The sequence below is a fragment of the Talpa occidentalis genome, unplaced genomic scaffold, assembly GCF_014898055.3.
Source record: "Talpa occidentalis isolate TD23 unplaced genomic scaffold, MPIMG_talOcc4v2.1 talOcc4.3, whole genome shotgun sequence".
NCBI lineage: Eukaryota > Metazoa > Chordata > Mammalia > Eulipotyphla > Talpidae > Talpa > Talpa occidentalis.
The window spans coordinates 133,473,738-133,493,811 of NW_023603184.1; the positions used below are offsets into that span (position 1 = coordinate 133,473,738).

At 35.5% G+C, this 20,074-nt stretch overlaps 1 protein-coding gene across 1 annotated transcript in view; it reads left to right on the forward strand.

Annotated features, from left to right (window-relative positions):
* The window catches only part of SPAG16 (sperm associated antigen 16), a 696,030-nt gene that overhangs the window by 395,556 nt on the left and 280,400 nt on the right, over window positions 1–20,074 (forward strand). The window contains exon 13 of the mRNA XM_054700063.1: window positions 2,554–2,680. Within this exon, the coding sequence (XP_054556038.1) occupies window positions 2,554–2,680 (127 nt within the window). The remainder of the gene's footprint in view (window positions 1–2,553; window positions 2,681–20,074) is intronic.

The window sequence follows — 20,074 nt, forward strand, 5'->3', positions numbered from 1 at the left end:
AAATAGGATTTTTTTTAATTTAAAAAAATTAGTATAAATTTGAGGTAAATAAATTCTGGATAAACTTGAGGATATTTAGCATCAGGCAGTGGTATGTTTGTAAACCCATTCTCAGAAATATAAAAGCCCTGTGGTGTAGCATTGCCTGTTTTCATGGTCTGAATAATCCCAGCATGACAAATTTCAAGTTGCCCAACTGTCAGCAAAAAATCCTGCCTCCACCACTAACTACCTGTGTGATCTTGAGCAAGATCCTGGATACTGTGTACTTTGATTTCCTTATCTGTAAACTGCAGATCTGAGAATTCACACAAATCTGGAGTTTTAAAGGAGCAATTTCTTTTCCAATATTTATAATGTTAAAAAACACACTAAAAGAAAATAAAACCTCTAATAGTGTCTTACAAAGGAAAACTATGTATTAAAACAGTACCCTCTTAAGAGTTTGGATATGTGTAGGAATACATTTTTAAATGAGAATGTATCTAAAAGAGCAGATAAATTCATTTCAAAGCAAGTAGAAAGTTCAGAGAAATATCCATCATGAAGTTACCAGAATAATAAATTAAATCAAGGGAACAAAGAAAGCAAATGAAGATGAAGGGAAACAAAGGCAAAGAAGAGGTAAGTTAAGAAAGAGCTATTGTTTGTGAACTAACTTCTCCAGTCAAAAATGATAGGAAAACAGCAGACAGGGCAACAGAGAGGAAATTGCATCGGGCTTCAGTGTTTATGTTTTTGATGGAAATGTACAAATCATTTCCATCCCTTGCAGTACTGTCATGCTCCATCACTTTAGTCCATTTTCACCTTGCAAAGGAATTCTGAATGGGACTTCCTTCCCTGGCAGCTAATTAATCTCTCACAAGCCTGCTCTTGCAGCCTGTCTGCCTGCAGTGCCCACACCTTTAAACCAGTAACTTGTGAGCAGATTTCTTGCTGCCTTGAGCAGTCCTTTCTTCCCTTAAGCTATGGGAAGACCCATCTTTTCCTTCTCATTGGGAAATATATGTGAGCTGTAATATATCATCAAGGAATTGCTCCCTCTACTCCACTATCTAAATGAGTATACTCCCAGATAATTGAATTGTCTTTAATGATAGCAGACAAAGCCTGAATATGAATTGTGAATATGCACAGCATTTTATAAATAGTGAATAAATAATGTGTAAGGACAGGCTTTACTACAGACTTTACTACTACATTTGCTTCACATACATTTTTTTGTGTATGTGTTATTTGTTAGATATTCACTGTAATGAGACATATATACTCAAATTTATAATACTGTTCTATTTACTAAATTTTGCAATAGGAGGAAAATGACTATTTACTAAATTTTACTGTTCTGTTTATTGTTCTATTTACTAAATTTTACAAATAGGAAGAAATGACTGACAAGAGTATATAGGTAGAAAAGGCCAAGACTATGAAGTATCTGATAGGAGTTTTAGACTGTTTCAGAGAGAATCTGTTAAAGAGTATTAAGGAAACAGATTTCTTATTTGTTTTAAAGGAAAATTCTGTATGTAAACTTTTTTTTAAAAAAAAAGAAAAGCATAATTCTTTACAGCTTTAAATGCTTCAATTTAATATAAATCCGGTTCAGGTTTAGTCTGTTTAATAAATACAGCCTTCTAAAAGTTACCACTCACAAACTATTTTTAAATAGTAATGCTTAATTTTAGCACAGGTAGAATTCTTTCAATTATAGCTCATGAGGTGATTAGACTTGTAATTATTATTCTTTAATATTTGGTTGATAGTGTTCAGAGATCATCTTTCTTTTGTATGTTGTTATCTGTATTGCTTTTATTTTCTCTTTATTGTTTTTTGCCAAAATTTTTTGTGGATTTTTCCCTGTTTCTTTATACTTCCTTTCCTTCTTGCTTCCTTGCGGATTAAAAATAAAGCACCTCCTAGAAGCTATAATACGCATGCCTTTAGAAAGCAGAAGATATGTATGTTTATCAATGACTATTCCAAATATCAAAGAATGTCTGCCTATAAAGATGTAAGTGGTTGGCCCATGCATGTCATGGAGCCATACTTGATAAGAGAGTGGGATCAATACATACACACAATATATATATATGTGTATATATGTCAATATATATACAGGTATTCACAGGAATATTTCTGGGGCACATTTTCTATCTCTACACATGCATAGTACTTATTTTTTAAATCTATGTTGAATGTTCTTAATGGTAAATTGTGGGAAGTCTCACACATTAGTGAAATTTTTCTTTTCTTAGCACGTTCTTTTATTAGATGGAGATTATTGTTTTGTAGTCATTTCATGATAAGATATTAATAAAAAGATAGCTTTATCAAATAATTTATAAATTGGTGATTATTTAAATTTAGTCTGTTTTATTAGTTCTATAATGTGCTTAGACTGTAAGATGGTTGTAGAATATGCCATTTAAAATGTTGTTCTTATAAAACTGTATCTCAAGTACTTATCTTTATTAGAATTGTGTTGACAGCATAGGAAAACAAGGTTTTGCTAACTCCTAAAACCTTAAATCTTAATGTCCCTCTATACAGTGAAAGATGCAGGTGCACTTTGTATGGACACACCGATTCTGTGAACACCATAGAGTTTTTCCCTTGCTCGAACACTCTTCTCACGGGTTCTGCTGATAAGACCCTGTCAGTATGGGACGCAAGAACGGTAAGTAGACTACCAACACTTTTTTAAGTTTTGACACAAGTTCGGTATATTGGATGTAACTTGTTGAGTAATTGTGTAAGGGCATGTAGGGTAAAAAATGACAACAAATTCCTATCTACATTCTGTGTACCCAACCACCTTCTAAATGGAAGGACTAGAAAAATAATGTAATTATTTCATTGAACATTAATTTGACAATGATTTATTGACATAGAAACTCTGCTTATATGGGCAATACAAAAGGGAAACACTTAGTGCCTCTCCAAATGACTTTGTTGTTTGGTAAGGAAGGAGAAACAAAGGTGATTTCAATGCAATGAAGTATGCATGTAAAAGGGAAGAGATACAGGTATGGGTTAAAAAAAAACATGCAGGATAATCCTCATCTACCTGGAAGAGTGTGGATGACTTTCAGGAGGAGGCTGTGCTTGAGCTGAGATTCAGAGAATAAAGACATGCCAGGTCTTGAGAAGGGTAACTTCCAGTACAGGGCACTGCATGTCCAAAGCTGTAGGCATATGAGGCTATCATGACAGTAATAATACTTGTGGACAGAGTTTAAGGGAAGAAAGAAGAAATGACTGACAAGAGTACACAGGTAGAAAAGGCCGAGATTATGAAATAGCTGATAGGAGTTTCAGACTGTTCAGAGGGAATCTGTTAAAGAGCATTAAGGAAACAGATTTCTGAAGACAAATCAGATTTGTCTTTCAGAAAAATTCATGTGATAATAGAGTAAGGAAATCAGTCTCATTGAGGAGGCCAGTACACCGAGAGCTATAAACAGATGAGAATGTGATCTAGCAGATTGTGGCAATAAACAAGGGAGATTGGATTAAAGATAGGTGGTTTTATTCTATGAATTTGAATAGTAATTGGAGGTAGAGATTTTGGGTGAAGGCATTTAAAGTGCTCAACTGTCCTGGTTTATCTAGAATTCAGAGTTTTCCTTGATTATGGGATTTTCAGTGCTAATATTAGACAAACCTGGATTACTATGGCTTAGAAAGTAATTTGGATGTGAAGTAATGGAGATAGAATATGGGGACTATATTTTCAGAATTTGACTATGAAGATGAAGAGGAGAAAAGGCTGTAGCTTTAGAGTCAAACAAAGGTCCTCCATTGTGCAGACAGAAGGCAGCATTTTCATTTGCTTAGGAGACAGAGCATAGGAAGGGAACAGGATGCAGATGGAAGAAAAGAGATAATAGATGTTTGTTGAGCAAAGATTTTTCGTAGTTTGAGGAATGTGAGGATATGCAAAACAGGGTCTCCATCTTCATTCTTAGCAAGATTTGATGAGCATATGAAGAAAACAAGGATTCCAGGTGTATATATAAAAAATGAGGAGATAGCTTCTGGTATCTATTGTAGTTTCTGTTTCCTTGGTCAATAAAGAAATGCAATATGTAATTTCTCCCGTATACCTTCCTATGTACAATACGTTATTGGCATGAATAAAAGAAAATGGTGATCAACTTTCAAATGGTATGAATGGACCAAAGTTCATTATGAAGGCATTATTTCATCCTTTGAAGTAGGTTTATTTTGGATGAATAGAGAACAAGAAGTCCACATATTTTAGAAAAAAAATAATGGTTGAGCTACAGATGCCTTAGACATCAACTCCACATGTAGCAAAGATAGAGCCCTCTTGGGGTCACTGTGGGAAATGTATGTCAGATGTGACTTAAGATTGTTGTTGGACACAACGTTCCCAAAACTTTCTCCTTGCTTTGAAATAGCTTAGACCCTGGCACAGCAGAGGTCACTCTTGCTAATGGAGCATCAGTGAAAAAACAAGATTTTCAATGCATTTAGCCTAAATACTTAGATGTGAAGTGCTTATAAAAGCAATTGGTAAAGGAAAACCCATACAGAAAAATATTAATTTAGCAGTGACCTAAATTTTATGTTCATTTTCTCTTGTTTTCAGTGTTTTCCCCCTTTCAAAGTGCTCTGAGTATTCTCAGAAAAATGTGTCTCTTATTTACTTTCTCTCATGTGAAAAGTGAAGCTCTAATGTTTGTGAATAAAACTACTCTTATTAAGAGAAGTTGCTCCTCATACATCTGCTGTAATGATGCATAGAGTTGTTTAATGATGGTGTCCTTGTACCTGATGTCGTGAGCGCTTTGTGTGCTGGTTTGATTTCCACCCCCCACCCCCTCACCGGTATCTCTGAGAGCAGGATAAAAAGGAGATTCAGCACAGCAGAGTGCCTTTAGCATAAGAAGCATAGCATAGTGGATTAATGTATGTGCATAGGAAGGTTGTGAACCCCAAAACTTTAATCATTATAAATATTTTGTGTCCTTTTTTTAAATTTTAAAACAATTTTTTGAAGTAACACTGAATTATAATGTTATATGATTTTCAGGTGTTCATCCCTGCAAATCAACATCTGCATAAACTACATTAAGTTAACCATGAAAAATCCAGTTTTATCCTTTCACGTCTAATTGACTCCATTTACCTGATTTACCCTCCCTTCTTCCTCTTTTCCTTCTGTAACCACTAATATCATCTTGTCTATATGCCACATATAAGTTAAATCATAGTGTCTTTCTACACCTGACATATTTTAAATTAGCTTAATGGCAAATTAAAATTTATATTATTAATATCAGTATTCTAATGCTTTTATTATTATGAATATTAGCTTTATGTTCATAATACTAGGAAAGGGGCTCTATGGTGGCATAAATGAAATATTATTCATAAGTAATGACAAATAAGTAACTATTAGAAATAAATTTAATGAGTTTATTTTCTGAAAGTAAATTGATATATAACATACAATTAGCATGTAAACCAAGGGGAAATTCACTTGTTATTAATAATTAGACAATTTGTAATTTCTCCCAAATGCCTTCCTGTGTCCAATACATTACTGGCAATTCACACGTGTGACACATATTCTAAAAATTCACACATATGTGCCAACAAGTCTAGAATTCAATAGAATACTTTCATTAAAGTTGTATTAAGCAGTTCTGGTGATTTTGTTTCAGATCTACATATTTTATTTAAAGAACAAAACATAAAAACTTGAAAAAATCAATTTTTAAAAAATTGTATACAGCATTTTTAAAAGGTGCATAGTGTATGTTGCTTTCATAATGTAGATTAGCTGTTTCATGAAGTAATTAAAAATGAATTAATTTTTACTTGACTATTATGAGATATTGAAAAGGGTAACCAATATAGCTATAGTTTTTTTCTGTGTAATTGTAAAAACTTCATAATGTATTGATTTGGAAGACACTATTTGACTTGTAAAGTCAATAGCATCCATAGCATGCTGTTCTTCTTTACCTCTTTTCGATTATGTCATTCCTTGATAAATGATAAGCTGGCTGTTTATACTAAAAATATGAAACTAGAATCAACCTTCTCAGTAAAGTAAGAACATGTATTTTGCCTCCTCAGTGTCATCAGTTAGTATCAAGGCATCCTCTAAAGTATTTTTGATAAACCCTGAAAATTATATCCCTATAATTATATATTTTATATAATTCCTATGATTATATAAACCATATACCCTATAATTATTCCTATAAATTAGTCTTAAACCTCTTTTCTCCCATTACCAAACACATGCTAGTCTTAAATCCTTGTCAGAGATAATGAATGTGGAAACCTCTAAGTCAATATCTACGTCAACTGGACAGATCAGCTCTCAATTTTGTGGGAGATGAATAGAGGGATGTAAATCTCTTTAATTGCAAACTGAGTTTATTAAATAGCTTTCAGTTTGAGAACTCATGAAATCATTCCTCTTTACTGGTTTATTTGCAGCATATTTTTATTCAAAGATATGAAACAGTTCAATTATTTTATTAAAAATTTTAAATGAGGTTACAGTATTTTCAGAAAATGAGTTTTCACTCATTTTCTCACTCAGTAGTATATTTAATGAAAACTTGTGATGCGCTTTCAAAAAACAACATGAAACAATATATATCAGTGACTTGGAAGTGCACTTAAAATAAATGCAGTGAGATGATTAGTCAATCACAAATCTAATGAAAATACTAAGGCTTTTGAATCTTTTTTAAAAAGGAATGTGCTCACTGTACAGTAAAGCACAGAATGGGATGAGTAATCCATCTGCGAGTTGTTCAGCGCTGACCTGCCAGCAGTCAGAGTTGCTGACATTTTGTCTCTAGCGATGAATCAGACACAGAGTTCATGGCCTGGACTGCGTTTGGTGTCTGTGCCGTGCTCCCCAGACTCTCTACCGGCTCTCATCCAGCATGGTGTTGTCCTGACTTAGTTTTAGCAAAAGATCCAGTGGCTGATCACTGTGAGTTCCCACAAAGAAACTAAGAACTCACAAAAAAATTTAACTAGAGGATAAAGTGCAGGGCCTTGTCAGCTCCAGAGTTCAACCTGCACCCTGCTGGTTTCTCCAGATGGGACCTAATAAACTTGTGGATGAACCTGATGTTCATTATTCAGAGGTCAGACTGTGGAATCAAAAGCAAAACTTGGACATTCTTGCTGAGATTTTATTCCTCAGTTGCATTTAATATAGTGATATTTATTGAAGATCTGTGTGTCAGGCAAGCATCCTGCATTGTGATCGATGAACTTGACAGAATCCTTACCTTCCATGAATGCTCAGTCTATTAGGGAACAGACATAGATTTAAATTATCTTAACAAAATGTATTAATGCTTCATATTCAATATAATTATTGCTTTGGCTTTTTATGCCAAACTTACTATTCAAAGTGGTGATTTTAAGACAAAGGTGTTTTAATACCTGCTATGTACCTCACTTTACCTATAACTTCTATGTAGTACCTACCTGGAATTACCATTATTATCTATACTTTAGAATTGAGAAGACAGAGATTTAGAGGGGTGAAATAAATTGACTAAGATCAGCCAACTACTTAGTGGCAGAGACTCTCCAACTTCAATTCTATATTGGCCTTCTTTTATGGCCTTTAATTTTTTGGTGGTTATCAATGAAAGAATAAGAATATTAAAATGCCATCTTAATAAAAAAGATAATCCTTATATTTTCAAAAATATTGGCTTAACACAACAATTCAATGATTTATAAGTGAGACCTATGCTTGTATTTAGCAACTCTCAGAACTGTAAGTGACCCCTTACAAAGAAATTATCAACTTGGATACTGAATTTTCAGATTCATTTACATTTGTTTAAAATGTGTATTTCTCTTATCTGAAGGTCTGTAGGTTGGTCTTATGAATTTTTTTTTTTTGAGATTTATTTATTTATGCAAGAACCGGGGTACAGGCCAGATGTGCGGGAGGATGAGAGGATTCACCAGAGACAAAGTGGGGAACATAACAGGCAGACTGACTGAAATACACTGCTGAGGGGAGCAGCGGGCGAGACACGAGAGGTCTGCCACACCATGGGTAGCTCCATGGCTGGCGGGGATCGAACTGGCACTGCAGAGGCTGTGGACAGCTTCACAGTGCTGCGCTCAACCACCTGCACCACCAGGAAGGCCCCGGTCTTATGAACTTAAAAGAAGTTTTCCAGTGTTATAAAACAAGGTAGAAAAGTCTTGTCTGACATTTTTTAAAAGAGTCATATTCAAGAGCTTTTAAAGGTGACTAGTCTTACAGAGATTTGGCAGGGGAGATACTTTCAAACAACCATTATCAAATATTCCATAGTTTCTTTTTAAAGTAGTTCTTTTTTTGTTCAGTGTTAAAATGTCACCTTTGCTTTGATGGCATAATTAACTGTATTATTATTTTCAAAAACATCTGTTATAGCACATGGCTGACAAATCTGTGTCATCACATAAAAGGTCAAAAAAATAGGAATACTTATGTTTTGAGAAAAAATATAACTCATTGTTAAGGTCATCTTTGAAAAAAATGATTTGCTAAAATATAAGTTAAATTCTGAGGGAATGAGACATTTCTTGATCACTTCCTGATTCATTAGAAAAGATTATGAAGATTCTAGTCATCAAAGGATCATTTTGCATAAAATTAACCAACTTAAAAATATCCAGCATGTTTCATACACAATATTACATTGCAGCACACAAAGAAAGCTTCACTGCACTGCTCTCTGTATATTGTGATGTACCTTGCTCTGAAGATCTTGATTCAAAGACCTTTATGAAATGTGGCAAATCGAGGGGAAGGTGATAACCTAGTTGGTGAGCCTTCACCCAGGTGCTTAAGAATGCAAGGCAGGACTCATAAACTGACAGACAGAAGGAAAATAAATGGTTTTCCTTACAGAGAATGAGAAAAAGGGATGGGGTGGGGAGAGAGAAAAAAAGAAAAAAAAATGTATTGGCCTATATGTGGCCAAATGCTGTCTGTTCTACCCCATGCATTATCTGTTGTGAAGAGACCTCAGACCAAGCTAAGACTTCACATGGCAAGATGGCTGCTATGAGCTGTGCAGAGCAAGACCTGGCTATACATGTGCAGGGTAAAGGGCAGAAGAGGTGGTGAATGTCCACCAAGGCTAGAGGGAAAGCAGGATCTGGCCTCAAGTGGAAGAGGGCTGGTCTGCAGAGGAGAGACTAAAGCACTCTAGAACAGAGTGGCACAGGCAGCGAAGAACAGACCAGAATGCAGGGACCAAAGAGCATTCTCTGAGAGCAGCCAGTCTGTGCTCCAGCTTTTGAAAGTCTTCATGGTGTCTGCCTTGAGATTGTTAGACCCACTTGTTGCCATGGTTACAGGGCAGGGTGATGTCCAGAAAGCAGCAGGTCCACTCACTGTACCAATCTGGTGCAGACCAACCTAGTGCAGCAAGATAGCACAGGGGCCACTACCTGGATGCACATGTCCTGGGAACACAGCATGCCCAGCCTCAAGGCTTCCTGCTCCCAGCTTAGCAACAGTGGCCCAAATGCCTGCTCTGGCAGCAGAACCTGCAGCCTATCAGCCACTGTCTGTCCCCAGCCAGTCAATGCAACTGATACACGCTCTGAAGAGCATACTGAGGACTGAAGTGCTGCTTCTGAGCATGTATACACCCAGTCCAAAGCTGTGTCTGCAGGCCAAGTGGCACTGTAGTGAGCCCCCCACACACACACTTGGGACTATGACCAGGTCCTTGGCACAGACCTGCCTCAGCAGGCATTTGGCTCCCTCATGCTTTCCAGAAGAACTGTGACATTGACAGCATCTTGGGGCTTTCCTCTTACATTTATTTTGGAAAAAAAAAAAAAAAACTATATATAGGCTTACTGCTGCCGTACTAAATAAGTGTGAGCTACCATCATGTTATTCTTCTAGCTATTATACCTTCTCCCCATCACCCCTCTCAAATGGAGAGTTTGTATCAACTCTTTTACTTCCTTCATCTTCCCTAAAGTGCTCTCTGTATTTACCCTTCTGGAATAGGTGTCCCAAAAGGCAACCAAGAAAATGTAGCCCATTTTTTGGTAAAGTACTTAAAATGTTCAACTTGACAGCCGAAGCCTTCTTTTTTTTTTTTTTTTTTTTTTTTAAAGATTTATTTATACAAGCACTGGGTACAGTCAGAAGCGCAGGAGGGTGAGAGAATTCACCAGAGCCAGAGCGGGGAACAGAACAGGCAGACTGATGAAATAACACTGCTGAGGGGAGCAGCGGGCGGCAGGAGAGGTCTGCGCGCCATGTGGGACCCTCCTCCGGTGGCCGGGGAGCAGCCGGGGATCAAACCAGCACTGCAGAGGCTGCGGGCAGCTTCGCAACCCAGCGCTCAACCGCTGCGCCACCGGGGAGGCCCGACAGCCGAAGCCTTCTTTCTTCCATCACAAAATGTCAAGTGTTACCATTTTGCTAACTTTTTAGGTAATGACTAAAGGCTTCTGTAATGTGGTACATGCAGATTTACTTGAAAAAGTAAATGTACTTGGGCCTCCCCTGGTGTCACAGGTGGTTGAGCACTGCACTGTGAAGCTGTTCGCAGCCTCTGCAACACCAGCTCGTTCCCGGCTGGCCAGTGAGGGTCCCACATGACATGGCAAACCTCTCCAGTCTCACCCGCTGCTCCCCTCAGCTGTGTATTTAGTCAGTCTGCCTGTTCTGTGCCCCCTTCTGTCTCTGGTGAATCCTCTCACCCTCCCAGGCATCTGGCCTGTACCCTGGTTCTTGTATAAAATAAATAAATCTTTAAAAATAAATAAATAAATGTAGTTAATTATGCTTTAATAGAATCCTGGGCTTGCAGCCTGTGTTATCCGGTATTTATGTCAGACAGTACAGTGCTGTGATAGCATGCAGCCAGGCTATGTATATTCCAACCGAAATGTTGCTGCCTATTAGCAGTGTGGCCTTGGTCATAATTATCTAAAATCTTTGTGCCTCACTTTTCTCATTAGTAATATGTGGAAAGTAGTCCTATCTCTCCATAAGGGTACAATGAGGATTAAATGGCTATTCATATTCAGTGCATAGAAGATTGACTGATACATTTAAGAACTTAATACATTTCAGATATTCTTGCAGCAGCTGTCATCATATTGTTGGTGTTTGCCTGCTAATATTTCTCTGTGTTGACACTCTGGATTTTCTTCTTCTCTGCCTTCACAATAATTGGCTTTATAGGCATTTATAGATGACTAAAAGAGGGACAGAAGGAGGGGAGGAGGTGGGGTGACCATAAATCAGATGTTTTAGTTTCTATGTAGAAAAGTATTTTATCGAATAACCTGCTATTTTCTGAAAATTAAAAATAAGTACTTTTAGTATATAATAAAAGGACTATTAGGTAATCAATTATTATGTCATAGGGTTTCAAAAGATTGTTCTTTAACCAAAAATGCATATTTATATATACATCTATATATAATTCACCATTTGTATATATGTTTATCGATGTGCAGAAATCTCTGAATACATATCACAATACCATCATTCTTTTCCTCTTATCCTTTGCAAGTCACATAAATGGCACTTCAGTGGCCATTGGTGGGAGGACTTTTCGTATCAAGAGGTCAGACTTTGAAAAAACATTTATTATTTAATAATGGAAACAATGGGACCTCCCCAGTGGTGCAGTGGGTTGAGCGCAGCACGGGAAGCTGTCCGCAGCCTCAGCAGCGTGGGTTCGATTTCTGGCCAGCTGGGAGCTACCCACATGGTGCAGCAGACCTCTCCTGACTTGCCCACTGCTCCCCTTGGCAGTGTATTTCAGTCCGTCTGCCTGTTCTGTTCCTCACTCTGTCTCTGCTGAATCCTCTCACCCTCCTGCTGTACCCCAGCTCTGGTATAAATAAATAAATCTTTAAAAAAATAATAATGGAAGCAATGATTAATAATCACTTTATATTTCTAATGAAAACATACAGATAGGTGGAATTTTATGAGATTTTTCAAGCCTGTAAGAAGTAGAAATAATGCCTTCATACTTCATGTAGTTCATTTAAATGTAATCCAGTAAAGATGTAAAGACATAAAAATTAGTAAATTCCCTAGCCAGCTCTTTAGGCCAGCTTGAATATTCTCAACCACACTTCATTTATGTCATAGTTAAAATGCCCTTTTGTACTGTCTTTTATATTGAATTGCATAAAATAAAAAATGAAATAAGATGAATAAAAATCTTTTGAATAAAAATAGCAGCCAAATCTCCAAAATCTTTTCCCATATGCTTGCCCTATTTTTATGTCATCGTTGGAATGGATTATTTGTACCAATTTGAAAATATTGACGTTATTAGGAGAGAAAGGATCATCTGGGAGGGTGATACAGAGAATTCTGTTCCTCTTCTCTTTAATAGTAGCTGTAGTAAAAATAAGGTAGTATTTATTGTCAGGCACTTCAGACACATGATTGTATTTGATCATGGCAGACAACATTACAAGTTGGAGAATATTTGCATTTTATTATAGATGAGACACTAAAGATCAGAGAAGTTAAATTACTTTTCAAAGGTCTACAGCCCTAAATGATGGTCTAGATGTGGCAACTGTGATCTTCAGGCATCAAGTCCATATCTCGTCAGCTCTATGCTGTGTCTGCTTGAACATGACATTAAAACCTGATTATCAAAAGGCATCTGTAAGCATCTTTCTATGACATTGGCTTTGATACCATTCTAGATAAAATGAAAACCCTCTCAGTCTAATTCAACTTTGTCAGCTGGTTCCCTTCATCATCACATATGTTCGTAGGGAAGAATAAAGACTAATGTATGATAAAACATAGCTATTTAAACATCCTTCTAAGAATCAGGTCCTACATTCCAAACTTAACTAAGGTGTCCTTTCATTCTCTCTTGTATAATATAAGTGACTGTTCCTTTTATTAAGACTGCCAGTAAAATTATATGGACAGCTGACTAGTGGGAAATTAAAACCAAAGAAGAGTCAAGAATAGCAACTTTTTAAAAAATAACAGTTTTATTACTTATTTTACTATATACTAATTTTATTTTTTAAATTTATTTAACTTTTTAGATGTGCTAGAGCCTACAAGTAGACTCTTTTTTTCGATTGAAGAAGATAAAATTTATCATGTAGAAGTATTAAGGGTACTCTAATCCTAAATTATGTTTGACCAAAAGTAAACACCAGAACAATGCCTTTAGGCCTTTTTGCCTTGAGTACTGTGTAGAGAAAACATAGACTTTGAATTCAATTAGAATGGAGTTTGAATCCAGGTCCTGTCACTTCAGTTGTATGCGTAGGTATGACTTTGATACCTATAAAGGTCAGCATTCTTTTTGTGTAATGCAATAACAATTAAGTCACAATATCAGCAATGGGAGTAAATATGTAGAGGAAAAAACAGTTATTTTTCCCTGTGTTGGTAGCTGAAAAGGCTAGTGGCAAATCTCGTGATTTGCAGTTCTGACTCTTTGGACGATGGGTTAAATGATGCTTAATGAAATTGAACAATTCCATTGCAGATTGCTTCACCCCAGTGTTGTGTCTGTTGCTGTCACTTTCAAGCACTCAATGACTATAATTCATTGCATCAATTTGTAATCCCATCGTCTGTAGAGTGTCCATTTGACCTATTTTGCTTGTCGTCCCTTGACTTCAGTTCAACATATAGAAACTACTTAGGAATACTCTTGTCACTTGTTATTTATTCTTTTATACATTCAACCCATTAAAGCCTCTGTACTGATGGCTTGGCTGGACTTCAAGACATTCCTATCTTTGAATTCACTGTAACACTACATGTTAATAATAATTTTTAGGTACCACTGAAGAAACTGGAATTTAAATGCAGCATTTTTGGCAAGTGTTTCTGGCATGCCTCTCTGGTTGTCATCTTTGTAATGTAAAACTCCCCCTCTTATTATGTAGTTCTACAGCACCAGAAAAATTGCTAACAATAAAAGTGCACCTCTAGTAGAAAATTATGAATGCACCATATACTCATTTTTTGACCATTAGTTACACTCAAGTCTTTCATTCAATAAAGAAAAATATTGAAAAAAGAAGATAAGCTGCTTTGTGTGCATTTCTTTCCTCATCACATACACAGATTATTTTAATTCTTAGTAAACTTCAATAAATTAAGACACATCATGTGTCAGTTATATGTCCTATGTTTAAAGGCAAAAAAAAATCAAATTTAGTTATATATAACATATGAAATTTTAAATTTCTATAAGAGATATTTGAAATGGCTATTTGTTATTTACTTGACTACCCAATAATCTAAGAAAATTTCTTGTTCTGGGGGAAACCGACAAGATATGAAACTTGGTGGGAGATAGGGCTGTAGAGGTTTGAATATTTTTGTGTGTGTGGTTTGTTTTGTGGTTTCTAGGAAGTTAGCACACATATGCCTACCTAGAACTTTGAATTTGGAGAAAATAATGCCAGGACAGGGGTTCAAGTGGGACATCACTTGTGGCTGCAATATTTGGTTGAATGGCAGTGTCCTGGCTGTACAATCCAATCAGAAATCTTGACAGTGTTTATTGTTCTTTAGTTTTCTTTGGCTCTTAGGTATATTTTTTCCTGATCTTTTAAAGTTTTTCTCTATTTTTTTTCTTTATGAGAAGGGACAGTCGACAGAGAAAAATTTTATTGTTTGCATTCATAAGCAGTGGAGGAGGGCCTCCCTGGTGTTGCAAGGGGTTAAGCACAGCACTGTGAAGCTATCTGCAGCCTCTGCAGCAAGAGTTAGATCCCAGGCTGGCAAGGGAGCTACCCACATGACATAGCAGACCTCTCCTGTCTCGGCCGCTGCTCCCCTCAGCTGTGTGTTTAAGTCCGTCTGTCTGTTCTGTTCCCCACTCTGTTGCAGGTGAATCCTCTCACCCCCCCCCCCACATCTCTGGCCTGTACCCCAGTTCTTGTATGGATAAATAAATAAATATTTTTAAAAAAACAGTGATGAATACACATATCAAGACTTAAATAATAGCTAATGATTAAATATAGCCTATTCCAAACTGAGCAAATGCAATAAATTAGAAATCACCAGTAAAAGGGAACCCATGAACCATAGTATTAAGACATGTGAAAAAGAATAATGCCTTAATACTTAAGTACTACCTGTATATGTGTATTTTCATACCAAATTGCACATGAGTCAGAGATTGACAAATTCTTAAACAAAAATAAGAAGTTCACTTCAAATAAAATTTCTGAGCAACAATTAAACTTACTGAGAAGTCAGTCTTCGATGCTTTTATTGCTGTTCAAGAAAGTAAAAATAAATTATTCCATCACAATATTAGTAATAATACAATGAAATTAACTAAAATAGCTGCAAATAGAAAATAATAAAGATCAAAACATAATTTATTGGGAAGGAGAATGTAGAATTTGTCGATCCAAAATCATTTCATTGTGAAAGTCAGTAACAAACCATACTCAGACTTGCTTTATCTTTCCCTGTTATTATTTTCTTATAATTTATACTATTGCAGTAATATACAAATTACATATTTATCCATTAAGATGAAAAGATAATTAATTCAGTAATCTACATAAAAAAATCTGAGGAACTAAGTACCAACTCAGTTTTGGAACTAATTAAAATGTCATCAATGTAGTCCAGTAAAATTAAAATTTTAGTAGCTTTCCTCTCTGCTGCCAAAGCAAAAGTTAAAAATGCAAATTAACAATATCAGCAAAAAAATATGTAAGTAAAAGCCTTGTAATAAGGAGAGATGTAAATAGATGTTTATATACATGTAAGTGCATGCCAAATTCTTTGATTAAAAGAGACAAACATACTACTACTTAACCTTTTATAGAGTAACAGATTGGTTTAATAACAGATTGGTTTAGTAACAGATTGGTTTAATAAAACAACAAGTATTTTTAATGAATAATTTTTAATAAAATTCCCAATGTTATTTCTGGTATTGTTCATGTTTTAAATATTCATAAAAATCAAGAAAGTTACTCTCATCTATCTGGAATATGAATTGATAAATAAATGTTTGACAAGGTAAACTACTTACTAGGCATTAAAATATATGTAAAATAAGATACTATAAAACTAAAATAGCAGCAAATAGAAAATAATAAAGATCAAAACATAATTATCAGGCAGAAGAATGTAGAATTTGTTGATCCAAAATCTGTTTCATCTTAAAAGCCAATGATAACATGTTTTCTTTTAGTTAACGATTATATATACATACATATCTATACACTTACAACAAATGTATATGTATGTATGTTATAGCTGTTATATGATTACCCTCTATTTTCCATACTTTCTGACTTTATTTTGGGTTTTGTGGCCTCTGTCGGTTGTTGGATGATGATATGAGATCAGGAAGTTATAGCACACTCTTGTACCTTAATTGTTCTACCTCAGTTTTCAAATACACTGAACAAATCTTCCTCATATTTTTTATAGTTATTCTGGGGTCTTCAGTTTCTGACTATAGTGAAATAGTGTTGAGTTTGTGAGGAACATGGTGTAGAATACCAAGGAGAACAAGTAGTGTATCATGAACCTACCATTGGCTCAAGGGATTTGAATCATATTGTTATTAATGTCTTAGCTCATAGAGACTGCTGACCTTGGGGTGAGTGGGCAGATGATGGGACATGTAGAAAATACTTCCTCTACGTTTTCACAGTCAGTCACTATTCCATGAAGCAAAGCTACATATTCTAGCGCCTGAAGGATTCTCAGTTCAACAAAATTAGGGATTATTTCTCCATTTGTATGTTTTAATGTATTTGTGTGTTTTAGTCTCTTTCTGAATGTTTGTTGAGATCACATGTATCCTGATATCCTGTTATAATTTCTTATCAAATGATTCAAACCAAGATTTTAATTTTAATGTGCATTTTATAGTTTCAGTATATACTACTGAATATTCTTTAGTAAGAATTTCTATATCTGATACACTGAAATTGGACTCTGGAGTGATTTTATTATTTCTGTGTTATATATGAATTTATTCTTATATCTTACTCTGTGTGTGTGTATCTAATCTTTACTACTTAATGTGTGCTACTAGTATATTAGATAATTATATATTTTGTGGAGAAAATATAAGGTAAGAGATCTTTGTTTTGTGGGGAAAAGGGGGCTGCAATTCTAATTGAGATACAATTTGAACAAAGTCATTTTTATATACCTATGGTTATATATATATTTTATATACCTATGGGTATATGGGAGTTGTGTCTGGGTGTGTTACCAAGAAAAAAAAGTACACATTCATAAAACCTTGAGGCTGGAATATGCCCAGTGTGTGTTTCAGGAATAAGCAAGGAATAGTAACTGGCATGAATGAACAAGGGAAACAGTGGTGGAAAAGATAAAACAAGGCCTTAGAGGTGTCAGTGGGTAGGAAGACCAAGGGCAAGTTTCATAGTCATATAGGTCATTGTGATAATTTTTACCTTCACTCAGGGTGATATTTGAAGATACTGTAGAGTTAAGAGCCAAGGAATGATGTCCTTCCTATCAGCTTAACGATCAAGGAGAAATGAAAGCAATAGTGGAGGTAGAAAAACCATGTCTGGTTATTATATATATATATATATATATATATATATATATGTAACAGTTGACTGTAGCTTGAACCAGTGTGAGAAAAGGGGAGAATGTGATTGAAGGAAAGGGGAGGAGGGGCGAGAGGAGGAAGAGAAATGATAAGGGAAGGGAAGGGAAGGGGGAGGGGAAAGAGAAGGGGAAAATACACAGGAAAAGAATGTGGAGAAGAAAAGATGAGTAAGAACTTGGAAAATAATGAAGTTGCCCCAGAGACAAGATTCATTCAAAGTTAAATTGAATTATTTCCCTATTAAGTCAAATTACAAAGAGAAAACAGATTACACAGCCACTTGGATAGGAAAAATAGAAGGAACACATTTAATTTTAAAACATTATGTGATTAGTTTATTTACTTATTATTTATTTATTTATTTATTTATTTATTTATTTATTTATTTATTGGACTAATAGTGATTTACACTTGTTTGTGTTTTAGAAGTATAGGATCTCCCCTTTCGGGTGTTGTAGACTTATTATGTTGACATTATATTTTGACATTATATTTATATTATATTTTGACTGCAAATGACCATTGTCTCAATATGTCTATGCATTTATATGTCTTATATAAAGAAGTGCTGGTTTTCAGTGCCATAGTTTGAGGTCCATCTGAAATCAATACTGAAAATGCAAGAATTTCTATCAGTGACATACTTGTTAATTGAATTAGATTCTACAGCTCTTCAGTGAACAGTTCTTTCTTCACAGATGATGTATTTACCCTGGATCAGCCTCCAAAATAAGCCAGGACACCAAAGCAGAATCTGGTGAAGCCTCGCCCCATAACCTCACATTAGCCTGTAGCTACGCTGAACAGTTCTCAGGGCCCTTATCCACTTCCTACCTAAGGACTTCCCCCACCTATATCTCTCTGAATTTTCCTTCTTTGAGGGTTTTACTTAGAAGCCATGGCTAACTAGGTTCAAGCGTGAGGAAGTATTGCCCCGTGGGAACATATGAAAATCAGTGGGTAAATAGTTGAGCATCTTTAACCTCTAGTGGGACAATTGTGATTTCATATGATTCCTCAGTGGGGCATCAATGGGTCCTAACCTGTTTGTCCATAGTGTGCTTATAACACACCCTTTATTGGTGTTCCCTCTTTTCTATTTCACTTTTCCTTATGTTTCCTAGGGTCATCTTCAAATTATTTATCTCAGAGTATGCTCAGGAGAAACCCACACAAAGCCAGGAAGATACCTTTCCTGTTCAATTCACAGGAATTGAACAAAGGTGATGGGTGGGTGAGTGGTGCTTTTGGTTTTAATCGTCCCCTTTTTGCACTTATGGGTGTCAATTTGACCAGCATTACAGAAGCAAAGGGTGTTATGGAGCTAATAGAGCTCTTTATACTCCCCTACCGGTGCGCTGTTAGTGTGAGTTTACATTTTATAAATGGTAAATCTGGTGTTACATGTGAACATAACCATAAAAAGCAAAATGAGTAGTAGGAAGCTGAAAATTTATGGGAACACTGAGGAGATACAACAACCACTTGTATCAGTAACAGAGAAGAGGAACTTGAGCAAGTTTAGAGAAAAGAGAGACCTTGCTAGGGGACTGTGTGTTTATGTTATCTAGAATTTAATGTTCCATGATATTTAGAAGGCACAACTAGCTTTACAGTTTGATTGAATTCTAGGAAAATCACATGCTATCTACCCTTGGTTATGATCAGATACCGAAAATGCTTTTAACAATGAAGAGTTTAGAAAAGACAAAAATAATACTCCTATATTAATTTTTATGTTGATGTACTTTGGGGGTATAACAAGTGTTTCTGGTTTAGGAAGGTTAAAGATGTGAGGAACATGGGTGAAAATATTCAGTGGTCCTTTTCTTTCCCTCTTCTAGCATAATCTGCCTCAGGAACAGAGATATCCATGATGCAGAACACTTTTTTTTTTCTGTTATAGAATTAATTAAAAGCAAAAACTCACTGATATTTAGAAATCTGAGAAACTATTAACTGAGAGCATAGTTAGCAGAGGTAACTGTTAGCTGCTAATAATCAGCACAGTCCTATTCCATGAAGAGTTTCAGATAAATCAGGCAGCAAAGACTTGAAGTGGGATGCCAAATCAGAAGCCCACTATCATTTTCCAATAATAAAATGGAAAAATGAAATGTTTTTTATCAGAGCAGCAGGAACCAAATTAAGGTAATATTATGTAGCACTTAATAAACTTATAAAATAGGTGAAAGTTGCAGCAAATACATGATCATATATTTTCCCCATGATTGGTGCTAAATAGATGAACAAAATAAACATTTACATAGTGTCAATACTCTCATGGGTGTGTACTTGCGTGCATGAGGAAATGAAGCAAACAAATAAGATACAGTTCTTTCCTTGAGGAATTTGCAGTTTAGTGGTTGAGAAAAATATGTAGACAGGCTATTTCAGTACAGTGTGAAAAGGGCACTGGATCCTTGACAGAGTTAGAG